This window comes from Corvus cornix, chromosome 3 (assembly GCF_000738735.6).
Source record: "Corvus cornix cornix isolate S_Up_H32 chromosome 3, ASM73873v5, whole genome shotgun sequence".
Taxonomy (NCBI): domain Eukaryota; kingdom Metazoa; phylum Chordata; class Aves; order Passeriformes; family Corvidae; genus Corvus; species Corvus cornix.
Window position 1 is genome coordinate 76448040 of NC_047056.1, and position 23304 is coordinate 76471343.

Sequence of the window (23304 nt, forward strand, 5' to 3'; positions counted from 1 at the left end):
TGCAGTTTACTTGTATCTTTTATCATTCAGAAAAAAAGTACTACCTTATTATTTAATGCAGAAAATTGCAAGGATGGGGAAGATGGAGAGCCATGCTAGGGAACCAGTATGCTTAAGGGTAGTATAGCAGAACTGAAGATGGAAATGCATTAGAGGCTAGGGAGATACCAGGGAATGCGCTTTGTCGGTGATGGTATCTGCTGTCCTCTGGGCAATTGCCTTGACTTTCTCGCCTTTGTGGGATATGTTTTATTTCTTACTTAGCAGTCCATCTTTCTGAAAATAAATTAATAATTTTTGAATAGAGCTGCCTAATTAAAAACCTTAAATTCCACCTTAAGTGGAAAACTGAGTTTTTCTATGGGCTGCGATGGCACTTCCCTAACGTGGACAGTTTCTTCTGGGAGCTGCAAACATTTTAGGTGCGGACAAAATGGGCCTTCTTGCCTGTTATTGAACTTTTTAAAATTTGCTTTTTCTCCCAACTCACTTACATAAATCAGCTTTTGTTTTCTTTCTTTCTCTTTTTTTTTTTTGTTTGTGACTATAACAACTTGCTTCCTTCATTGTTTTTCTTTCAGTATCTTGCTCTTCTTTCACAGAATTTTGCGGTTTCTTGAGCACTGAGGAACCAACATCTATAAATTTGTCTTTCTAACAAACTACACAGAGATGTTTGAAGAATTACTTGCACAAAAAATCATTTGAGATACAAATTGTTCACGATTAGGATGCTGAGTCACTTCTACGTCTGTTAGATATTTTACATAGTGATTTTTCAATCAAAGCCAACAATTAAAGCTTCTCTAAATAAAGAATTCATGTTTTCCCCTCATGATAGTGTCACTAGCAAGGAGCATAGGGCAATAGGAATGAACTGTCGAGCAAAACAGTTTGTCCTGAGGACTTGATGTTCACACTAAATGAATTTCAGAAGGGTGTTTTTTGTGGTAGGTCTAGTCTGATCCAATTGCAGTTGGAACACATAAGTTTCACTCTTGGAGCACATCTTCTGGTTATTTTCTTCTGAAAACAAACCTGTTCACTTGCTCTGAGATTATATGATGGGAACCAAAACAGAGTAAGCATGGATGACTGGGAAAGTACACTCTGCATCCAAACGAAAATGTGAATATGGATGCCTTAGCGTTATATTAGCATTCTTTCTATTCCTTTTCAGTTTTCACAAGTTGAAACCCAAGACACAAATAAAAAATTGTAAAAACAAAACCCCAAAAGTAGAAATTCTAAATTTCCAAACCCTTAAAAATATTGTAAAGGTTTTGGAATATTGGTATCCTTGAAAATATACCTGACAGCTGGGGAGATGCAATGGAGATTGTTCCTGTGTCTATACTGCAGTCTTTGCTATGAAATACCAGTGGTCTCAGTGGGCCTTTGATCTTCGTTTTTTGCCTTGTCTTTATTGCATGATTCAGGTCATCCATTGTCCAAGACACCTATTACTTCAGTGGGTTCAAGCCCTCGGGGCTGTAATTACTCAACTGACTAATGCCAGTAAATTTTTGGAAATTTGCAGTGAACTATGATTGCACACAGTTCCAGAGAACCTGGGCATTGTATGTGCACAGAGCTGTTTTCTTAGGGGTTTTAAAGGATTAAATGTAATAATAGTGTACCCTGAAACAGAAAGTGTGATAATCATAGTTAGCTTGATTACGTGGCAGGAGCAGCTTGGAAGTGCGCAGCATTTTCAGTGGAAAAATCTTTTGTGCGGTTAGATGAATATCCTCTTGTCTTCTTTAAGAAAAATAAAGTTCATGTTTTGAGATTGCATCGTGCTGGTTCCAAAGCTTCCTTGGATATCTAGCTCCTTTGTTTTGCAGTGGTGTTTAATCACTTGCAGTATCATACACTCTTCAGCCATGCACATTATCCCTTAATTATATACGACTAAGCCCCTCTTGACTATAAGACATGTTGTTTGTTCAAATGCACTTACAAATCCATTTTCTTATCAGTTCTTTGCTGAACATTTACACAACGGGGTACTGTTTAAATATGAAAATAAACCTTTTATAAAAAAATTGTTTGACCCACCCACCTGGCCTCCATCTGTGATTGTTCTGTCTCTGCAATCTGTTGTCTGCTTTTCCTCAGCGTGTTCTTTATCTTTCTGGATGGCTGCTATCTTTGAGTGACTTTATTGCCCCTCCCTATTTTCTCTGTGCTTAGTAGAAAGTGACATTTTCAAATCATAAGGATCAGCCAGGCAGATTTGATATGCTCTCTGCTATAAGACACACTTCTGTTTGGAGTATGCAATTAGTAAAGACAACTTCATTTCACAGTATCACAACTCATGCTGTAGTATTTGGAATTAAAGCATTGTGTGAATCTAAGGAGTTTTATCATAAAAACTGGTAGAGATAAATTTGTCAGAATTAGCAGTGTTTTTTCTTACCACATGCTTACTGAAGCCCAGAAGTTTCTTCAAGTTTTGTTCCAGTTCAGTTTCATGTCAGTGAATTACTGTAGTAATGCTTTTCCTTTATTTTTTTTTTTTTCATTAAAGGGGAGTTGTGTGTTTGTAATCTCTTAATAAACTGACACTTTAATCTTTAGATAAAGAGGTTAAATCCATTTTTTTGAAGGATTATAGTTAAATTCTTACAAAGACAGTTAAATTTCCAGTCTATGCACTGATAAAATTTTTATTGCCTTCTACGAACCTGGAAGGGAATCCTTTCTTGAAGAAATTAGAGTGTATTTTTTGTTTCCTTTCTGGCAGCATTTCTGTTTCTTCCCATTCCAAGCCAAATGTAACTGTGGAGAACAGTTGCTTTTATGCATTAAAATTCCTTCAAAAGCACCACAATGGATTCAAAGGCATGAGCATAATTTTTCTGAGTAAGTAGGACAATCAGCATTAAATGTAGAAATATCGGAGACCAGGATATGCAAGTAAAGTTATTTTTAGATTCTACAGCACTGTTGTGCAGAAATGGAGTAATTTCTCTCTTGTGGGTTCTTAGAAGCTGGTCTTTTGTTTGGATGGATTTTCCTGCTGTATAATGATGGCCTTGAGGAATGTGTTACAGAAACCTGTGAAAAATTTCTTCTGGATTGAGGCCTGGAATGGTAATAGTAGGTCATTGTCCAAAGGAAACAAAAGTGTGTTATTAAGTTATTTTAATTTCATTTCAATTGGAAAGCTTATAGAGATGCCTGCTTCTATTCTATTTCACAAGAAAGCCCTCCAGATTTATTTCTTGCCAGCCAGTTATTAAGCACCATTACAGTTAAATTAAATTAAACATCCACAACAAGTTGATTGTCTCAAAGCTTCAGGAAGAAACAGAACAGATCCATTTGCACCACTTGCTTTACAGAGGACTTTATCCTTGAACCACGAGACTTGAGAGAGATCTGAGACTCCCCAAAAAGAGCTTCATTATTTCACAGGGCCCAAAATGATTTCATTAAAGGATTTCAGATTATCTGGGGCTTTCATAGGAAACTCTTCCATTATATTTATATCTGGAGAGTTGTAGGATAGGATTTTTGGGGTTTTAGGAGGGAATCATCTGTGTGAAGAGGGAGTCTGGCATAAAAATAGACAGAATGATTAAGCTTAGGTGCTATTCTCTCCACAGAAGTACAAGAAGCTACTCAGGTTATATTTTTACTAACTTTACATTTTATTAGTGCATTGATTACACATTGTTGCTGAAAGGAGTGTTTCTACTCCTTTTCCACCTTCCACTCCATTTTGCAGCCCTCTGCCCCCTGTGTTAGTGTCTTCACAGACATTTAATGGCTGTAAACTGGATTGAGGAACTAATAAAACAGCACAAAAGTTAGTTTTACAGTAGTATGTCAAAAGGTTTTGTACATAAGTTTTTAGTGGCATATGAATTATCTTGCCCATATAATAAATTTTTATGTTTTGCAGAAGTAGATTGCTGTTGGGGAACTCCTTTGTCAGCATAGGTGTGTCTATATTGTATTTTGGACATCAGCATTGAGCATTTGAGCAAAACCGACTGACTGAGTGTTCAGGCTTTTAGAGGCAAGTGTTAGGTGGACTTCATGGCATCCTGGGAGGGAAAACTTGGCCTGGTATCCTCCAGCTGGCTTGAGCCAACACGGTCCCACCCATACCTGCCCATGGGGGTCAGGCAGGCAGGTCAATGTATGGCTTCTCCTGGAAAGTTGCAGAGGGGCATATCCAGTAGGCAGCCTGAGAAATACCTAGCTGCAGGCATCTGCTGTTCCTGGGGCAGCTTAAGCCATCTGTCCCCTGCAGCCACCGGACTTGTCCATTGAGGAACAAATCTGAAGGGTGAGAGGCACGTTGGAAACCCTGATACTGCACACTTAGATCTCCTTGAGTGGTAGATATAGCTGACATATTTCAATGATAGAGCCAAACTTACCCCTATTTCTGTTATTCCTCAGATGGTAATTTAGAAGCAACTCTGTCAGAAAAGCTGTCATCATGTCTTCCCTTCACCAGTTTGTGTTTCTTCTCCTGGAAGTGCTTCTCCCAGGAAGGGAGAGTAGGGGTAGCCAGGGAGTGAGAGGGTTGTTCATATATTTGTAAACTGTTTTTGTAAGGTTTGGTGAAAAAACACAGTGACTCTGATTAGAAGGCTCTGACAGCTGTATTGGCAAGACTATGGATGTTCATTTGGCAAGGGAAATGAGAGCCTTTGGGGGGCTTACTAGGCATTAGAGATGCTCCTGTCAGGGGACATGTTCACTGCTCTGTATAAAAGGTTGTCATATCGTAGTTGTGCTGGAGTGGTGCTGTGTAATGAGGTTGCTATTTAGAGTGTGACCGTCTCTGTTTGTTTGATTTGAGGTAATGAGGCTAAAAGATTCTAAAATAATGGAGTTTCTTAAAAAAATCAATAAGAATGAAAAAAACCCAGTCCTACCTAGTACTCAGTACTTTTGGATTCCATTTCTACCTTTAATGTCATAGAACCATATAATCATTTAGGTTGGAAAAGACCCTTGAGATCATCAACCCTAACCGGTACCCCAACGCAGCCAAATATACCACTTAACCATGTCCCTAAGTGCCACATCTACACGTATTTAAATACCTCCAGGGATGATGACTCAACTACTTGCCTGGGCAGCCTATTCCAAAGCTTGACAACCCTTTCTGTGAAGAAATTTTTTTGTATTAAACCTCCACTGGCACACCTTGAGGCCATTTCCTCTTGTCCTGTTGATTGTTACTTAGGAGAAGAGGCCAACTCCCACCTCCTTACAGCCTCCTTTTAGGCAGCTGTAGAGAGTGATAAAGTCTCCCCTGAACTTCCTGTTCTCTGGGTTAAACAACTGTGGTTCCCTCAGCTTCTTTTAAGACTTGTGCTCCAGACCCTTTCAACAGCTCTGTTGCTTTTCTCTGGACCTGCTTCAGCACCTCAATGTTCTTCTTGTAGTGAGGGACCCAGAATTGAACATAGTACTAGAGGTTAAAGGCTTTTTTGTTAAATCCAAAGGCCTTTGCTGCACTGGAAATTCAGGTAAGAAGACCCAGAAGACCATGGAAATCTTGTTTGTATTAAATTCAAAGATGTGTTTTCAAATTATTTAGAAATTATTTTCCAAATGATTTGTCAATGATCAGATTTAACTGTATTTTTAGTTAGAAAACAAGCAAACCCAAAATATGTGCCGCTTCCCTTCCCAAATTACATTATTTTCATTACTGTTTTGATGTTTTTCATTCTCTTTACAAAACAACAGGAAACCTTACCTAAGGCCCACTGGCAATACCAAAGCCCAAGTGTGCATTAGACACCTCGAAATGTTCATTTGTGTATGGCCAGACAAGGTATGGCTGTACAGCACCTGTGTGAAATCAGAAGAGTTTAGTCACAGCATTGCCGCTGTCAAAAGTCCCTGATGAACTCACTGAGCTGTTTATTATTTAAGTAACAACACTGTGTAAGCTTCATTGTTTGAGCTATGCCCCTAGAATGGGGAAACAAAAAAGTTAAAGAAAAATCTCATGAAAACCATCTATTGTATTCATTTCATCACCACTAGGTTGGGGTTTTTTGTTGGGCTTTTTTTTGTTTGTTTGTTTGTTTGTTTTTTTATTTTCTTACAGCTGTTAGAGTTGGATTTTATATGGGTAAAAGAAAAAAAACCAAAGCAAAACAAAAGCTCAGCAAAAAAATCATTACAGAAATGTGATAAATTTAGCATGAATTTTTCATATATCTGTATAGAAAAAAAGCACCACTTACATCCAAGTTTGCACAGCCAATTCCTTTTTGTTGCAGCAGTTGTCTGTTGTCTGCTGATGCATCCAGGGATGTGTTATTCCACTCAGATAATCATACAGATTTCCTATTAGACTATCATAGCTTTCAAAGCATAACTTGGTTTTTAGTTTTAGATTTGCTGAATTCTTAGTCACTGTATTTTTAACAGATTTTTTAGTAAAAATTTAAAAATGTTTGTAACTGGATATAACCAATTTAATAAAAGAGAAAGGAACAATAACCAAAACCTAAAGATGCAGAAGCTATGAGCAAATCAAGTGCATTTCTTCATTAATTTTCTGAGTGGTTGAGAACCTTTCGAGGAAGAAAGATAAAATTTCTATTGCTGACAATACTTCAGGCATGGATTCATTTTTTTGGTGATGAATCCATACCACGTCCCTCAAAGTGTGGAGCTTTTGCTCCCAACCTGGCTAATGAGTTGAGCTGTCACTCAACTCTGAGCAGAAGCTACTTGAGCACCTTGAAAACCTAATCTTGAGGGAAGGGCATGGTTGAACAAAAGGAGAAAAATAGGAAAAGAATGAACAGGAAAGCCAGAATATCTCTTCTCCTTTCATTTTTCTAACTCACCTTTCAGTTTTGAACTCTGTAACAGGGTAACAGAGTTGCATATGTCTGCATTTTTAGTGTCTTTGTATCTATCACATGTTAATTTCCCCCAATTTTTCATGCTGGCTTTATATTTATGATTCCCAAGAAAGGTAATGAGAGGCACATCCCTTATCCTTGTAAACTGAAAATTTAGAGAAACATTATGTCATAGCCTCAATGCACAACTTTTAGCTCACCCAGTTAATTAATTCTCCTCAGAATATGCTACCGTGTCTTTAATTGCCATTTAGATGTAGTCTTTTATGTACCAATTCGGAATGATTAGATTCAAAGTAATTTTGCTGTTACGCTATAGTGACATTGGGTATTCTTTGATTTGTAGGATATGTTCTTCAATCTGATTACTTTGTCCTTGTCTATAAATTAGCCAGGAAAACAGCAGAGTACTACTTTGTGCCTATGTTTCTTGCAGCTAGATAAGTTAAAAAGACACATATGATGACATGCTCACTTTTGGGGCTTTGTTTTGTTTGGTTTTGGAGTTTTTTGGAGCAGATTTGTAGAGAGGTGAAGCTTTCACTTCATTCAGTGGAAAAATCAGAAACAAGTTACCTAGAAAGCATTCTCATTCTGGATCTCTGTTTGTGTGACCAGCAGTAGGTGAACATCTCTCAAAAGACATTATCAGGATTTTGGAAAACAAGGGCATAGTAGGCTTGGGAAATGAATATGAGGTCTGAGAGATTCCTGACAGGCAACAACAAACATTCAGTGAACGATGGTATGCAGCCATGGGACAACCCTGTTTAGATATGTCATTCACACTATAGCTTAGGCACCATTAAGAGTCCTGAGTTTATTCTGACTAAAACATACAACATAATTCCTTGGTTGAAACATGAATAATCTTTAGATGCTATTGCAGTTTAAAAATCAAGCTAAAATAAACTTCTTTTTCAGTTAGACATTTAGCGTTGCATAGTAGTTAGACAAAATACTACAGTCTAAGCTCCTTATAAAACAATATATATTAGGTGCCAGAGAAGGCATAACAGATGCCATCTCTCACTATAAAAGTAATTTACAGTTTCAAACATAGCTGTGACTGGAACATACTCAAATTATTGGAAAAGAGGATCAGAGGTTATAAAGTCTCTTTTTGTTACTAGATTTCTTATGTCTAATATTTCACATTGAAATCTGCAGTTGGGAATTGTTTTATAATGGTCTGCTTTAAGTTTACCTAAACTTTTCAGAGAAAAGTTAGACTTCAGCTAAAAAGTGTCTGTGGCTGATGTTGTGATCTACCAGCCAAGTATCTCATAAGAGAACAATGCCCCACAAATGATTTTCAAAATTTTATTTTTTGACACTGTGAAAGGTTAAACCTTTTGTATTTCTAATGTCTCCCATGCCAAATTTTCATGTGTTTGTAGCAGGTTAATACAGAAGGGGGTTGACAAATCTTGCTATAATCACTACCCCATGTTGCTTTTATTCTCCTTGTCTGCTGCTCATTTTGGTTGTGAAAAACCCTAATATATCAGTGACGGGAGGTCTGGATTTGTGGCTGACTGTTATAATTACTCCCACTGAGGCACTGTCAATAGGATTAAAATAAAGATTCTAGACCCGTCCATTGTAGATGAGGTCAGCAACACTAGCAGTGGGAGTACTGTTTCTGCAAGCTGTGCTTTAGTCCTGAGTTATGGAACCATAGACATTAATATGAAGCAAATATTTGAAAGCTCCAATGGAGAAAGACCAGCTCTTTTTTTTTCTGCATTAGCTAAAATATCCATCTGTAATAAATAATCTAACAGAATCCATCTATGTCCTGGCCATACATATATGTATGTTAATTTTTTCAAATGTATCAGAGCTCCAGAGATTTTCAATTACAGAACAATCCATTTTGCATTTTATAATTACTAAAGTCTTTGCAGCTGCATAACTTCATCCAGGAAACATCTGCACACACTCTTTGTGTATACATCATTTCTGTGAAAAGAGGGTTAGCTGAATTCTCTTTAATTTTCTCAGGCTTGGAGAAGGTAGAAAGGTAGGGAGCTGATTAAGATAATGGAAAACAGATCACAAGAATGGAGAGTTATGCCCACACAGATATAAAACAAATTCTAGTCACTGCTCATAGGAAAAAATACAATGTATAGAATCACTTATAATATAGTCAACTTATTCAAGTGAAGAGAGAAAGGAACCCAGGGGAAGACCTGAGCCCTCCCAAGGTGGGCAGTCAATTTGCCACGGTTCTCAGTGGGACTGGCCTGGTACCCCAAGTTCATAGGTAATACTGATGTTGTTGAAACTCTGTGATTACTCCTTTGTCATCCTTTGACACTGACTTTGGAAAAGTATTGTTTTTTAAACATTAGTTTCATCTTAGTGTGCATAAAACTGTCACACCACTAAGGCTTACTAGTGATGGCAAACTCCAGGAATGGTGAGCAAACCAGAGTAAACAGACAAGGTCTCTTGCTCTGCTAGCACAGTATGTCATATTTATTTTCATCCTCTTATACCAGTCTACTTTTTATAATGGGATCAAACAGTAATTAGTGCATTTGCCTCTTTAATTACTTTCATTTAAACTCAAAAGTTATTATCAAAAGCCATGTTCAATCAAGTGTCTAACACGCTGAAACAATTCTGTGGCCTTTAAGTCTTAAGCTGATATGCCACCTGGAAGCCTTGCACTTCAATAAATGGAATTTTTTCTTTTTTAATTGTTTATTGTAGTAGCAAATCATTTTCTTGATTAATATGTCAGTGCCCTCTAACTGTTTATTCTTTCTCCTTTGCTTATATAAACATCAATTGTTACATATGTCACCCATGGCTCTCACCATATTTCCATCATTGCTCCCAATTTAAGTTCCCTAGCTATCCTAGACACAAAATGAATCTCATGGTGTTTATAGTGAAAAGGCTACATAAAAGTGCATAGTACTTAACACATCCTTTTTTTCCTTTTTCCTGTCCCACAAGTGCAACTCTAGACTGTTGTTTGCTGCTGTCTACATCTGCCTTCATTCCCTTCTGCAGAAGTCCTTGGATTTTTTTTTTTTTTATTAATATGTAAAGAAGAATATACATTATTTTATCTCTACTGGGCCACTAAAGCGTGTGATGAGCTCACAGCAGAGAAGCTGCTATTCTTCTCCATTAGGTGCAGTCAGCATCTTATACCACAGATGTGGCATCATAGTTCTTGTTAGTGTGTGTTAATTCCTCAGTATTTACTTTTGGCTTTGCAAAATTCCATTATTTACAGTATTTGTGTAGCCCCTTAAGGGATACCAAACATACTGGCTAAAAGTGTTTGCGAATGCACTGACTGCAGTGGCATATGCTAAACACGTTTCCAAGTGGGCACCGCGCACTGATGCTGCAGCCGTGCCCAGCCGTGTGCCAGGCCCTACTGTCACGATACATCCTTGTTATGGCTGAGTGCTACTGGATGGACCAGAAGAAGGCAACTTAGTCCAAGCCAAGAAAGACTGCTGGTATGATTTTCACAAGGTTTTTTCATTGTATACAGCCAGAATAGCGTACTTCTTTATCTAGGGCTTGCTCAGTTTCAAACCCCAAGTCCAGGAAAGCTCTCTCATCCAAGAGATTTTGTCCACATTGTCTTTGTATTTCACACTGGAACTCTGCCAGCTTCCCAACAAGAAAAGTCTCTGTTTCATGGAGGAGGTGAGAAGATTTGCTCTGAGGAGCACCCATGGCTATTGCAGACAAGTAAACAAGTCCAAGGTGCTGGTCAGCCCTGGGAGGGTCACTGATGGACAGTCCCTAGTGGTTTTGAGGCTAAGTGAAGAATCGTGCCTTGGCTGAAGCAAGACTTTCTTCTGTATTTATTGTTGATTTTGCAGTATATGGGGAAAGAATTAAAACCTAATTGTGTTGTTTTAAGCTGGTTGAGGTCAGACAGGTAGGTGCTCTTCTGTGTCTTTGTGCTGTCAGTAACATCTTAGACTTTGGAGCAGCTGTTTGAACAAAATGGGAGCTTCATCTGGGAAGAGCTGTTCTGTTAAATTAGCAGCCGTAAATGACACAACACAGTGAATGGAAGGGAATTGTATTCTGTGCTGGCTTTCTTGCCTTTCTCCCCACTCCTGTGCTGCCTTTTCAAGTACCCCAGAAGCCCTTCAGTTGCAAAACTAATGCTGGATCTTAGCTTGCTTGAGGAACATCAAATGAGTTCACATTTTACTCAGATCAACAATGATGAGGATTAGAGCTACAACATCAGAGTGCCATCTCACCAGTCATATGCCCCTGCATATCTTCTGTCATTGCTTGAGTTCTGTGCCCTGACTTACAATATAGGCTCCCTTTATAGGGAAGAAGTGCTGCTGCTGAGTGCTCTCTGTACTAATAAAATGGGTGTGATCAAATGTCATATGAGTTGCCTGAAGCTTTGCCATGAGATACTTTTGTGAAAGAGTAGCTGTCTTTATCGCCTTTAGATTTGCATGTACAGAGCTCTGAGTGTTGTTTGGCTAATGTGTTTGTTTTAGGTGTTTTACAATTAGCATTTTTTAAATGTCCCTTATGGAGGTAGTAGCAGTGGGGATTTTATACTGCCTGTCCCTGTAATCTTAAAAATATTACATGAAGAACTAAACTGAATCAAAATATGTAGAATTAAAATAGTGTAGAACAAAACAATCTAAGTTGCTCACAAAATAAAAATATCCACCAAAGCAATTTGGCAAGGCAGGACAAAAGGGAGGGGAAAAAAGATTCAAACCAGTATTTTTGAATGATTCTTTCCCATCTGTTATCTGTATAGCTGACTGGCAAGTTCTCACACCTTCGTAAATGGTCTGTGCAACACCATCTTGGTAGAGTTTTCAGTTGTAATTTTCTTTGCAAGGACAATGGTATATGTTAAAAACAGATAAGGACCCATAGGTCCCCAAGTTTTAAGCAATGGAAGTACTCCACTGCTAGCCTGAAAAACACAATTTAATTTTATGAAGAAAGATGGGAAAATAATTTAGTTGTATTCCTCCAATGAGTACTTTTAGTTACAGTGTACAGCCCTGCATACCCTCCTTTCTAAAGAATTACAAAGTTTTTAAAAATCTTTTTAAAAGTGCTATTTTCATACTGTTAAAAATTTTGATGCTGGAATATTATGGCACTTATATCTCTGGGATTTATTATGAGTTAAAGGGATGGTTATTAAATGTCATCACAAGCCTCTCAGTGGACAAAAAGCTAATGGAATGGTAGCATGATATGAATGCCCGAACCTGCTGCCTGTGTTACGCTGTGCGGGAGAATAATTGGCTTTCAGTCATGTAAACTAGTCACAGACACTCAGATCCTTTGAACTCTAATAAGAAATGCACACTTACTTTAAATAGTGAGTGACTAAGCATATAAATGTCTTGATCAAGTCATCAGGAAAAAAAAAAAAACGAAAAGGAGGTTTTTTGTTTACATTTTGTTATTTCTGTCCGAAATCTTTATTTTACTCTCTGCATCTTTGCCTTGTAATGTTCCCTGCTGAGAAGGACAGACTGGAAACACAGTAGGGATCTTTGCCTTTTAAGTTGCTCTTTGCTTTGCAGAGGACTACATGTTGGAAGTTCCAGGGTATTTGTCCAGCGTTATGTTTGGTATGAAAGGAGCACGACTATTTAAGAAAGGCGGGAAACTAATATTTGGTAAATTTAGCTACATTTCTATTGCAAGTACTAAAAAAAGCAGCCTGAAGTTTAAGTGTATGTTTTGAGGTACATGTATAAAAATCAGTTCAGCTTTTGTATTCTTTGGTCAGCAAATTCTGAAACAACCTTGGATGAAAGTATAAAAGCATAATTCTGAGTTGAATTTTCCACAACTATGAATTCACAGGTCATGTTTATCTAAAGTGCTTCTCCAAAATTCTTTTTGTTGTTTTTTCTAAGTAGCATATATAACAGCTACTGTGGCAGAATCAAGCTATAGAACATTTTACAAGCAGGACTAGATTTTCTTCTAATGCTAACTTGTGCCCCTTTGTCAAAATCAAAGGCTACAATTTTTGCATGCTAATTGGCTCTGCCAGAGAATTTATCTTCAATCCACTGGGTTTTTTTCAGCACAAAAACCTCTAAATATTATGGCAATTTAAGCATATGTTTCTTAAAAAACTTAGTATATTGATAGAGTAAGAGCCCAAATTTCCTACTGGTGTGATCCACTGTTGATTTACATAACTCATCAACTTTAATCTACTGTTATCTTAAGTATTGCTGCCTTTTATTTTTTTCTCTGTTGTGTAAAATTAATCAGACTAACAGACTCGTGTTGCTTTAGCGACACTATGGGTGCAGTCCAAAGGCTGTTAAAGTCAAAGGTACTCCTCATTGACTCAGTGAGCTTTGGATAAAGCTCATTGTTTTCATGCTCTTTCCATCACTGCAGTACCAGACAACTGAAATAACTGTTCCAAATATCAGTGTCTTTTGATACTTTGCATTTCTGTTCTGAGAAAATATCCAAGCAAATAAGAATATAACCAAAGTAAATTCTCTCCCTCTGAATTCAGAATGACTATTTAACTAGCTTTAATATTTTGATACCCAGTACAAAGTTTCACCCACTGTCCCTTTCCTTTGCACACAGGCAGTGGCTTAAGAAGGTTAGACTGTCTGTTAGGGTTGGGGAAAAAAAAAAAAAAAAAGACTAAAATAGTCTGGTTGAAAATGCCTCTGCTTTATTAGAAAGTTCTGGAGGACTTTTGTGTTTTGTTTTGCATGTTGACAGTGTTTGTAAGTTTGCCCATAACCTCAGTGCTGAAATGGAGTCTTTAGTGTGTTTTCAGTTTTAGTGTTGTCTGATCCCCACTTCCTTCTTCCCCATTCCCTACAGTTCTCATAGTTTATACATTCTTAAGCTGGCTGTCTAGGTTGCAGTGCTCTGCTTGTAAGTCTAATAGTAGGTGTGTTTTATGTGTGTTTCTGCCTTGGGAGCTGTGGCAGTAGCTGCAAGAAGCATTTCTAAACGTCAGTGTTGGAACACAACAATTTTTAATTTCATGGGTTCACAGTGGAGAAACCAAAGTAAGAAATTACCTTATGCACATATTTCCTATTGTCTACCTTTTGTCTTTTTCTTGAAAGTTTTAGTAAGTTAATTTCAACCTACTTGTCTCTTTCTGTGAAACTGGACGAACCAATTGAGCAGTTTATGCTGTCTGCTCTCCTCCTCTTCATGTTCCTACCAGAGTCATCTTTTAAACAAGCATTCACGCCTCATTCTTTCCTCAGGATCAGGGTTTGCTGGTGAGTTACAGCTTCTTTGGGTTTCTGAGATCAGGGAAGAATAAATTTTGCTCCGAAACAACTAGTTCAGATACCATAAACACTTCAGTGGCCTTAGAGCAAATCTCAGGAGTGTTTTCCTTTTGTTTAGGCCTATTGCAGGCATCCAGATGTTTCACACCATTATTGTACTCTTCTTTGGTGAAAAACAAATGCTTCTTGTATTTATGTGGCCCTCTGTTTTAAAATAATGTACTGCCAGCTGTTGAGGTACATATAGCATATACTTGAACGCATAAAAATGCCACAAAATCATTAACAGCATCATCTGAAGAAAAAGAAATTGTGAGCATATCTTGCTTGAGCTAACATAACAGAATGGGCAGTTTAGATGTTTACAGGAATGTGTACCTCATGTGACTGAAACAAAAAAATATCAGGATTGAAGTCCATGCAAATCTAAACCTTAATTTGTTTTGTTCTGCCTTAGCTTGTGGCCGTGGGTTCTACAAATCCTCCTCACAAGATCTGCAGTGCTCCCGCTGCCCTAGTCACAGCTTCTCTGACAAGGAAGGATCTTCCAGATGCGACTGTGAAGATAGCTATTATAGAGCACCTTCTGATCCACCATATGTCGCATGCACAAGTGAGTGAGTCATGAATTTAATAGCAAAGGACGTTGCTTAACCAACCAGGTGCAGCCACTTGCAGCGAGTAGTTTTGTCTGGCTTTTCCTGTGTTTGAAAAGTACATTTGCAATGGTAAAAGAAATTGAAAGGCAGAGGACAAAAGGATTGACAGTGAATATGGAATAGGCATAAATATAATTTTCATGTTTGCTTGATGCAGCATTGGAAAACACTGTGTGTTGCATAAGTGCATAACTCACTGCAATAGATAGAATACAGGCCTGGTTTTCCCTAAATTGTTGTAGACAATGTGCATTATGTGATATAATACCAAAATTAGTAATGTGAAAAATGAAAAGTAACCTCTGTGGGTCTGCACTTGGATTGAACTGTAACTGGATCTGACTTAACCTTCTAATTGCAAATAGATTGGCCTAGACAGATTGTTGGTTCAAACAGTAGAAGTCTCCTAAATCCAAAACATCACTAAATATCTCTGTAAATCATATCAGAGCTGATAACAAAGGAGTAGATGCAGCTTGTGCAGTATGTTTAGAAGAGATGAACAAATCCCATATTTGGAAAACCTATTAAAGAGAACCTTTAAGGTATATTAACCATTCCTTTTAATTGCACAGAAGAAAAACAGCTAAAATCCATTGCAGTAAATATACAGACAATTGTTACTCTGATGTCTTAATGGAAAATAATAAAGCTCTTACCAAATGAGTTCAAGAAAGCTTTTATGCAGCCTGTACTAAAAATAATGAAATGTTTATATGAAGAAAAAGGCTTCAACTGTTTTCTATCTCAGTAATTAAAATGCTACCTGTGTGTCCCACTGTGGTTTTGTGTAATTACCCTGGACTTCTTTGTGTATTATGTAGGACCTCCATCTGCACCACAGAACCTAATTTTCAATATCAACCAGACTACTGTGAGTTTGGAGTGGAGTCCTCCTGCAGACAACGGGGGAAGAAGTGATGTGACCTACCGCATTTTGTGCAAGAGGTGCAGCTGGGAGCAGGGCGAGTGTGTTCCCTGTGGGAGTAACATTGGATATATGCCCCAGCAAACTGGATTAGTAGATAACTATGTCACTGTCATGGACCTGCTAGCTCATGCTAACTACACGTTTGAAGTTGAAGCTGTGAATGGGGTTTCTGACTTGAGTCGTTCCCAGAGGCTTTTTGCAGCTGTCAGTATTACCACTGGCCAAGCAGGTAAGTTTTCATCACTTATGAATCTCAACACTGTGAGACTGAGAGAAATTTGGAACATGCAAACTATAGATGCAGTAAATCAGGAGCATGTTCAATGTGTTCTGGCTCATTAATCCTTTCACCTTGCCAGCTATTTAATTTGAGTTTATACTATTTCAGGATAACCTGGCCTGTTTCTTGGCCTCAGGATTGCTTTCAGAAAACATTCACAAAGACTTAAAGAAGACACACAGCTTTGTTATTATATAGAATTTCTTAACTCTGGAACTTTTTTGTTGTTGTTGTTCTTACTTCATTATAGGTAATTCCCAAGTATTTGAAGATAAAAAAATAGATGTGACGGCTCTGTGCAGACTTCCTTTTTGAATTTTTTAAATGTGCATGGGAGTCCTAGGTCACTGGAAGATGACTTGGATTTCGGATGGTGTTTTCAGTGTTAATGTTTTCCCTCAGGACAGTATTTCTGATTTATCTTATATTTCCAGATATTTGATTATGAGATGCAATGAGAATGTGATGATTATTCTTTGTTTCTTCTATTTATCATAATCTGACAGGTGAAATGTCAGGGGAAATAAAATCAAACTAGCATATCACCCCAGGGAAAAAAAGGGCTTTAGTTGTCTGCAGCTGAATGGAAAAAAAAAAAAAAAAGAGAATTCTTAGATTTAGGTTTCTGAAATGGCGAGTTTTTTGTTGGTAAAATTACAGGGCAATAGCGTGCCATGGTCATAAAGAGAGATAGTAAAGCTAACCTTTTGTAATTTGAGCAAAAGATCTTAAACTGAATATTATTTGCAAGATCTGGCTTTCAAAGAAATGCTGTAAAAAAGAATATAAAGTGAATAACTGAGACAATGCTTCCTGTAAGGACAGCTGACTAATATTTTAAAGGATATTTCATACTTATATCTTGTAGGAAATTTCAATGACTGTGATCGTGCTATTTTTTTTTTGTTTGGTGCAGTAGAAATGATCCCCTAAAGTAATGTTTTGAACCAAGAACAAACTCGCCAAACAGGGTAAATGAACAAACAGGAAAAATTGTAGTTATTTTTTACTTTAAAGATAGTCATCTCAAAAAAGAAATAAGGGACAAGAAATTTAGTTCAAAACCTTCCTTCTCTCCCCCCAAATTTCGGACAGTTTCTATGGTTGTTAAAGTTAGGCTGGAGTATTTATGGGATATTTAATCTCCCTATATTGCTTTCATGGATTCCAAATGCACATTTCATATTATTTTGAAACCATCTCTGTGGCTGAAAGGATTGGTCTCTGTGTTCGTTCAGTTCTTGAAGTTTATGATGAGATTTTCAGCACAGAAAACTTACCCTGAAACTATTTTTGCACCACAGATGATATTATTTTGGCACCTTGATTTTTCATCTTCAGAATAATTCTCTATAATTCTTCAAACATGCACAGGTGGACAGTGTTCTGCTCTCTGTAGATGACTGTACAGAGCTATCACATGAAGAAGAGGATTTGGACTTTTTTTTATTCCGCTGAATCAAATTGGCTTTACTTTATGTGCTTTGATGGTTCAGTGGCACACAGGGTAAAGGAAGAAACAGTGCAATTTAGTGGCTAGTATCACATCTGAGGAAGATGAAAAAGCCTTAATCAGAAGTTTGCTGTGTTTTCCCCAAGATAACTCATTATCATTCATTATCTTGTGTTGTCATAGTCATAGATTTACAGGGGTTTTATTAGGCCAGAAGATATAAGATGGGTATCCTGTGCTATCCTAGAAGTAACACAAGCTATGTGATTTTATGAAATGATCCTCATATCTAGCCCAGAGATTTTAGTGAAACTATAGCATGCATGTATATATTAGAGACAACATCTAGACTTTACAAAAGATTTAAAGCAATAAAAAAATCTTCAGTCTCCTAGACAAGCTTTGTAAGACCATGCATCAGGAAGCAGGAGATCTGACTGTTTTTTCCCTACTCTCCAGTTTACTGTGGGATTATGCACAGGCCACCATTTCCCAGGATTTGACACTGTCTAGAGAAAAGGTACAACTGAGGCTTTGCCTGTTTAGCACTTCGGAATATAAAGATTTAAAGGCTTCCAATTTGGCATCTAAAAGGAATAGACATAGGGGACAGATTTTGGAAAAAATAAAATGGCTTTAAGCTCTTTTTGTTGTAGTTTTCTCTGTAAAATGAAGGTAACCTTCACTTTTCCTTACCAAGCTCTTCAAGATTGTCTGATTAGAAGCACCACATAAAAGCAGCTTCTTTTTTTTTTTTCACTGAATTACAAAATTTGTGTTAAAGAAAATACAGACGTTCAGAATAAATGCAGTTAGCAAAAGGAAAGACCTCTTTTACATTATTTTTGCAACAGCATGTTTTGGATCCTAATACTGATTTCTGTGGTTTCTCAAGGAGGAAAATATTTTAGGTGGAACAGATTGATGACTATAATTGAACAGAAAGAGACCGGTTGCTCAAAGGAGGCTGTTATGCTTCTGTGCTTCTCTTTTATTTTACCATGGAGAGAAAGAAAATGTTGGATTTATTTATGGCCAAGTAAACTAGGATTCATGCAGGTCTCATTTGTTCCTGTGTGACTGTTCTATACTTCTGGCAAAACTGACTTTTTCTATGCCCATATTGCCTTTTATGTGTGTAAATGTGTCTAACTAAACCTTCTTCACATGTTATTATGCTAGCACAATAGGTGGCTATATATAATTACTGGGTTCACCAGTTGCACAGAGGATTGCAATGAGATTTTCCCTTTTTAGTTTTGGTTTAATTGAATTGCTCCTTTGTGGCTATAGTCACAAAATTCAAATAATTGTGTAATGATAACAGGAAATTATTGATAAAAGAATGGGGTTATAGAATATATTCAGTGTTTCTTCACCCACATGTAACAAGCTTCTGATGAGACAAAGAAAGCATGCCACATAAAAGAACCAGGTGGTGGATAAAAACCTATTTATATTTGTGGAAATAACACAATAAAATGACTGCAAGTGGGTAGGTATCCTTTCAAATCACTTATATATATACACATATGACACATTGCTTTTCATTCCTTGTTTTAAAAAGGCTTTGTGACTAGGCTATCAGTTGTCATATGACATATTCTTTTGCTTCAGCCAAGAACCACGAGGCTTTTGGTTTTGCTTTGTTTTCTTTCTTTGATCAAGATTAAGTGCACTAAGTCCCCCTGGAGTAAACCATCTTGTTTCATATCTTGCCTATCCAGCATCATATAAAGAATACAGGATGTCATCCCAGTACTGCAAGGTGATCTATGAGAACTCCTGCATCCTTGTAGAGTTCAGATTTAAATGTGAATAAGCTCTAGTTATGATAAACAAATGTACTAAAGAGCTGCACCTGGCCAACGGCTGACAAGTACTACCTTTGCAAGCTTACTGAATGGGTTTTTACCAAAGATAAAATTGACCACTTCCCTAATAAGATAGTCACCTTTCGGTTGTACTGGTACTTCCTTTTGATCCATCAAATTCCTTCCCAAATTTTACATTTTTTTCATACAACACCCAGAAGGTGACTGTAACTTGAGTAGGTTTGACTGCAGATGAATATTTGTTGTATTTTGGCATTCATGCATTTTCATTTTACAAAATATGCTTCAATAACAATTTTTTATTTTCTCTGTTGACATTTTTGCAAAGACAGTGTGTTTTTAAAACTATCTTTCTGCATCCTTTCCTCTGGAATTTATCTGAATGAAAAATGGACTCATCTCTGGTAAAGGGTGATAATATACCCAACCTACCCTGACCTTGATAAAGCTTAGGATATTTTGAATGAATACCGACATTTTATCAGGGTTTGAGCAAATTTAAGTGTGTATCCTGAGCCAGTTTAAATTGTCTTTATAGTCATTGAAAAGGAAAAACCAAATCCAAGGAGACACTCATCATGCTTTATTACCGTAACCAACCAAGATAAGCAGAAGTTAAAATCCAATGCCAATAACTGTCCCTGTACTCTTTGCTCTTGTGCAGGGAGCACTTGCTAATGCTTGCTGCTTCTTCACAGCAAGAGAAAGGTGTCCCACAGCCCTCTTAGGTCATGCTGTGCCTTCAGATGCACTTAATGCTGACAACTTCAAGTGGTTAAAAAACCTGATTCAGTTCCATAATCAAGGCTTACCCTTGAAAAACATTCTTTTTTAGTAACAATTTTCTTTGTATATGTTGATTTGCTGCTATTCCGTTTTTACATCTTAGAGTTAAATTTTAAGACCTTTTGCTACAAAAAAACCAGATCCCAAATTTCACAGTTAAAAAAACAAAGTAAGCGGAATTTTTCAAATTGGCATTATCCCAGCAACTTGAACTGAAAAAAACATTGCATGCTATATAATCATGACTATTAGCAGCAGCACTGTTGATTTACATGACAAGAAGAAATGGCTGAATGCATAAATGCAAATCTGTGGGGTGAGTTCTGCCTTTCTTAGGTAATTCTGAAGTCTTTCTAAATGAGGGAGACACTTTGCATTCTCTCACGTTACATTCTCCTTTCGTTCTTGCTGCTTATAATTTTTCTTTGCTTCTTTATGCTTTTTCCCCATCTCTCAATTATCCCTACTCATTTTTTGAAGTCTCTTCTTTCATAGTCTCTGCACTATTGACCATCTATTTGTTTCCTGTTCCCTGTCAGTCTCATTTAAGCCTGACTTTTCTTCAGCAATGAACTGTCCCCCAGCAGAGGCAGCAATCAAGAAGATTGATGCCTGCGGCTTTCCCAGTCACTATGACCTCAGTGTTCTAGTCCTATTCTCACTTCCCTCCTTTCCCCAGGCCATTTTGATTTCTTCCCATACTGCCACCAAGTTGTTTCAATCTACCTTCATCTACATCTTCCATCTAATGTTCACTTCTGGTGATACATGACAGCTTATTACAAACAGCTTCAGTGTTCAACTACACATTTCTTCAGTGTTTTCCTATTTCAGTGTAGCTATAGATTTCCTTGGCTATTTCCTGCTAATGACTTTACTTTTCGAGCTATGCTTCATCTTCTAACATCCAACCGTAGATCAGTTTTCACACATTGATATGGCTACATCATCTATATATATATATTTTTAAGCAATGCTTCATGTAAAAAGAATTCAGATTATAAAAGTAATGTTTTCTTTTTACCAAGTGTGTTCCACCTGTTGAGCTGGGGGAATTATTTTATAAAAGATCACTTTTAAAAACTATTATTCACTAAATGCTTTAATTAAACTGAGGTTTTTAGAAACGTGTGATGATGACTGCATTTTGGGTTACCTTTTTGCTTAGTTTATTTAATGGGAGCTATATGGATGTCTGTGCTTAATCTCAATAATATTTAAGATATATTTTAATGTTTTAAAATTTTTTCCTAGACCAGTAAGTAGGCAGAGAGCATAGCTGTGTAAGTATTCTGCACTCCATGGTCGTCAACTAAAAAGGGAAAAATAAGAGTAGAAATAGTTGCATATGATATTTACTATTCTTCTACTTTTTTAGATGTCTTTTCAGTACCTTAAAATAAAGGATTGGGTTATTTCTGTGGGGCTAAGACTGCCTATTGATCTGCAATCACATTACCCTGAACTAATATCACAGATTTTTTTACAGGAGGTGATAACTGAGTTTATGCTTGAATTAAACTGATGGATAAAAACTTGATAAGAATTCCAGTCTCTGTATAGCAAATACCATCAGATCAAGGAAAGCAGCTTGTTCATTCACTGATTGTATCAGGTCATATTTAATATTGTGACATCCACAAGGTTATAGAGATACTACAGAATTGCAAGGTTGGGGCTTTATTATTAGATTATTAAATGTTAGATTTTTCTTCAAGATTTTCACAAAGAAGGAAACATCTGTATAGGATATAATATGGTATGGCACATATGTTTGAGAGTTTTGATGATATTTTATATACATATACAGAAAATGTATATTCGATAAAAGTTCGGAATGACAAGCGGTATGTTTTACAAGAAAATGTACCACAGAATAGCTAGTTGATATTAATTCATTTTTTTCCTACTATTTAGTTCTCATATGTTCCAATATTTTTCACTGAAAGATAAGAGAGATAAAAAGCAAGCAGATGCAAACTGTGTTGCTTAGGGTCTGATCCTGCACCGCTGAAGTCAATGGAAGCTTTGTCATTGACTTCAATAGGAGCAGGATTTGAACCTTATGCTCTATCAGAACACCCAGGATCAAAAGCAATGGGCGCTCTGTCATCCTGAAAGGAAATTTTAACTTCATATCATATTTTGAGTCTGACTATGTCAGGTTTTTGCACATCAGTTTGTGACTGAATGTAATTTGAATTTTTTGTAAAGTATACTAAAAATATGTTGGAGTTTTTTTCTCAAATGGATATCAGAACTCTTGCCTTTCCAGCTCTGTCATAAAATCTTTTTTGAAAGAGATGTAATAATTTTTGCTAAGAAACTAATTTTTTTCTAGTTAAGACTATGTGAATTTTACAATAGTTAGAAGTGAAGGTAATGGGAAACCACACCCTAGTATCACTACACAAAGGTAAAGTAAAGCTTCAGCTTCACAGAACCAGAGCTCCAAATTAGAAATGGTCTGATTAGGCTATGTATACTAAATGTTTGGTGGCAACCTGCTTGGAGAAGCATGACAGCCTCAGGGCTATTGACTTTCCTGTGCACTGAGCTATTGAAAAAGCAGGTTATGTCACCATGGTCTAATGTACACTACTCAAGAATAATTTCACCAGCTGCACAATAAAAAACTATGTACTTGAGGAAGAAAATGAGCAACATAAAGTACAATTTAGCCATGGAAAGGAGGGATTACTTTACTAATGTCACACAAAGGACTAGGAGCCCCTTTTTCTTTTAAAAACATAGACCAGCTATCTCCTCAATATTTGTGAGTTAAACCAATTGTGTTCATAAACACAGTGATGAAAAATTAATCCTGAAAGCAAGTATATGTGTTAATATCACACTGTCTGTGACCAATCTCAGAAAGGTCTGTAAAATTAAAGAGCTCCACTTATGACACCTGCTGCGTGAATTTTTAGACCTTCGTAAATATGCCTGGCTTCTTCTTTCACTTCATCCATAATTAGATTTCTTTTCTCATGGCCACAAGTTCTTTTCAACAGAGTGGAAACTCTTTGCACTTTGTTATACTCTTTGGGAACTTTAATACGTAGTTCTGTGATGACTCAGCCAATGTCAAAGACTTTTAAGATAGCTTCACTACAAAGACAAGAAATGACTTGATATATTTATACTTGATGATACACAATCTAGAGCCGCTGATTAACTTATGTGCAAAGAAAATACAATTCCACAGACCTTT

At 36.9% G+C, this 23304-nt stretch overlaps 1 protein-coding gene across 7 annotated transcripts in view; it reads left to right on the top strand.

Annotated features, from left to right (window-relative positions):
- EPHA7 (EPH receptor A7) overlaps positions 1–23304 on the top strand; it is a 202450-nt gene that overhangs the window by 39847 nt on the left and 139299 nt on the right. For all 7 annotated transcript variants that reach the window (XM_010404019.4, XM_010403976.3, XM_010404012.3 and 4 more), the window contains exons 4-5: positions 14604–14759; positions 15630–15965. In XM_010404019.4, the coding sequence (XP_010402321.1) occupies positions 14604–14759; positions 15630–15965 (492 nt within the window). The remainder of the gene's footprint in view (positions 1–14603; positions 14760–15629; positions 15966–23304) is intronic.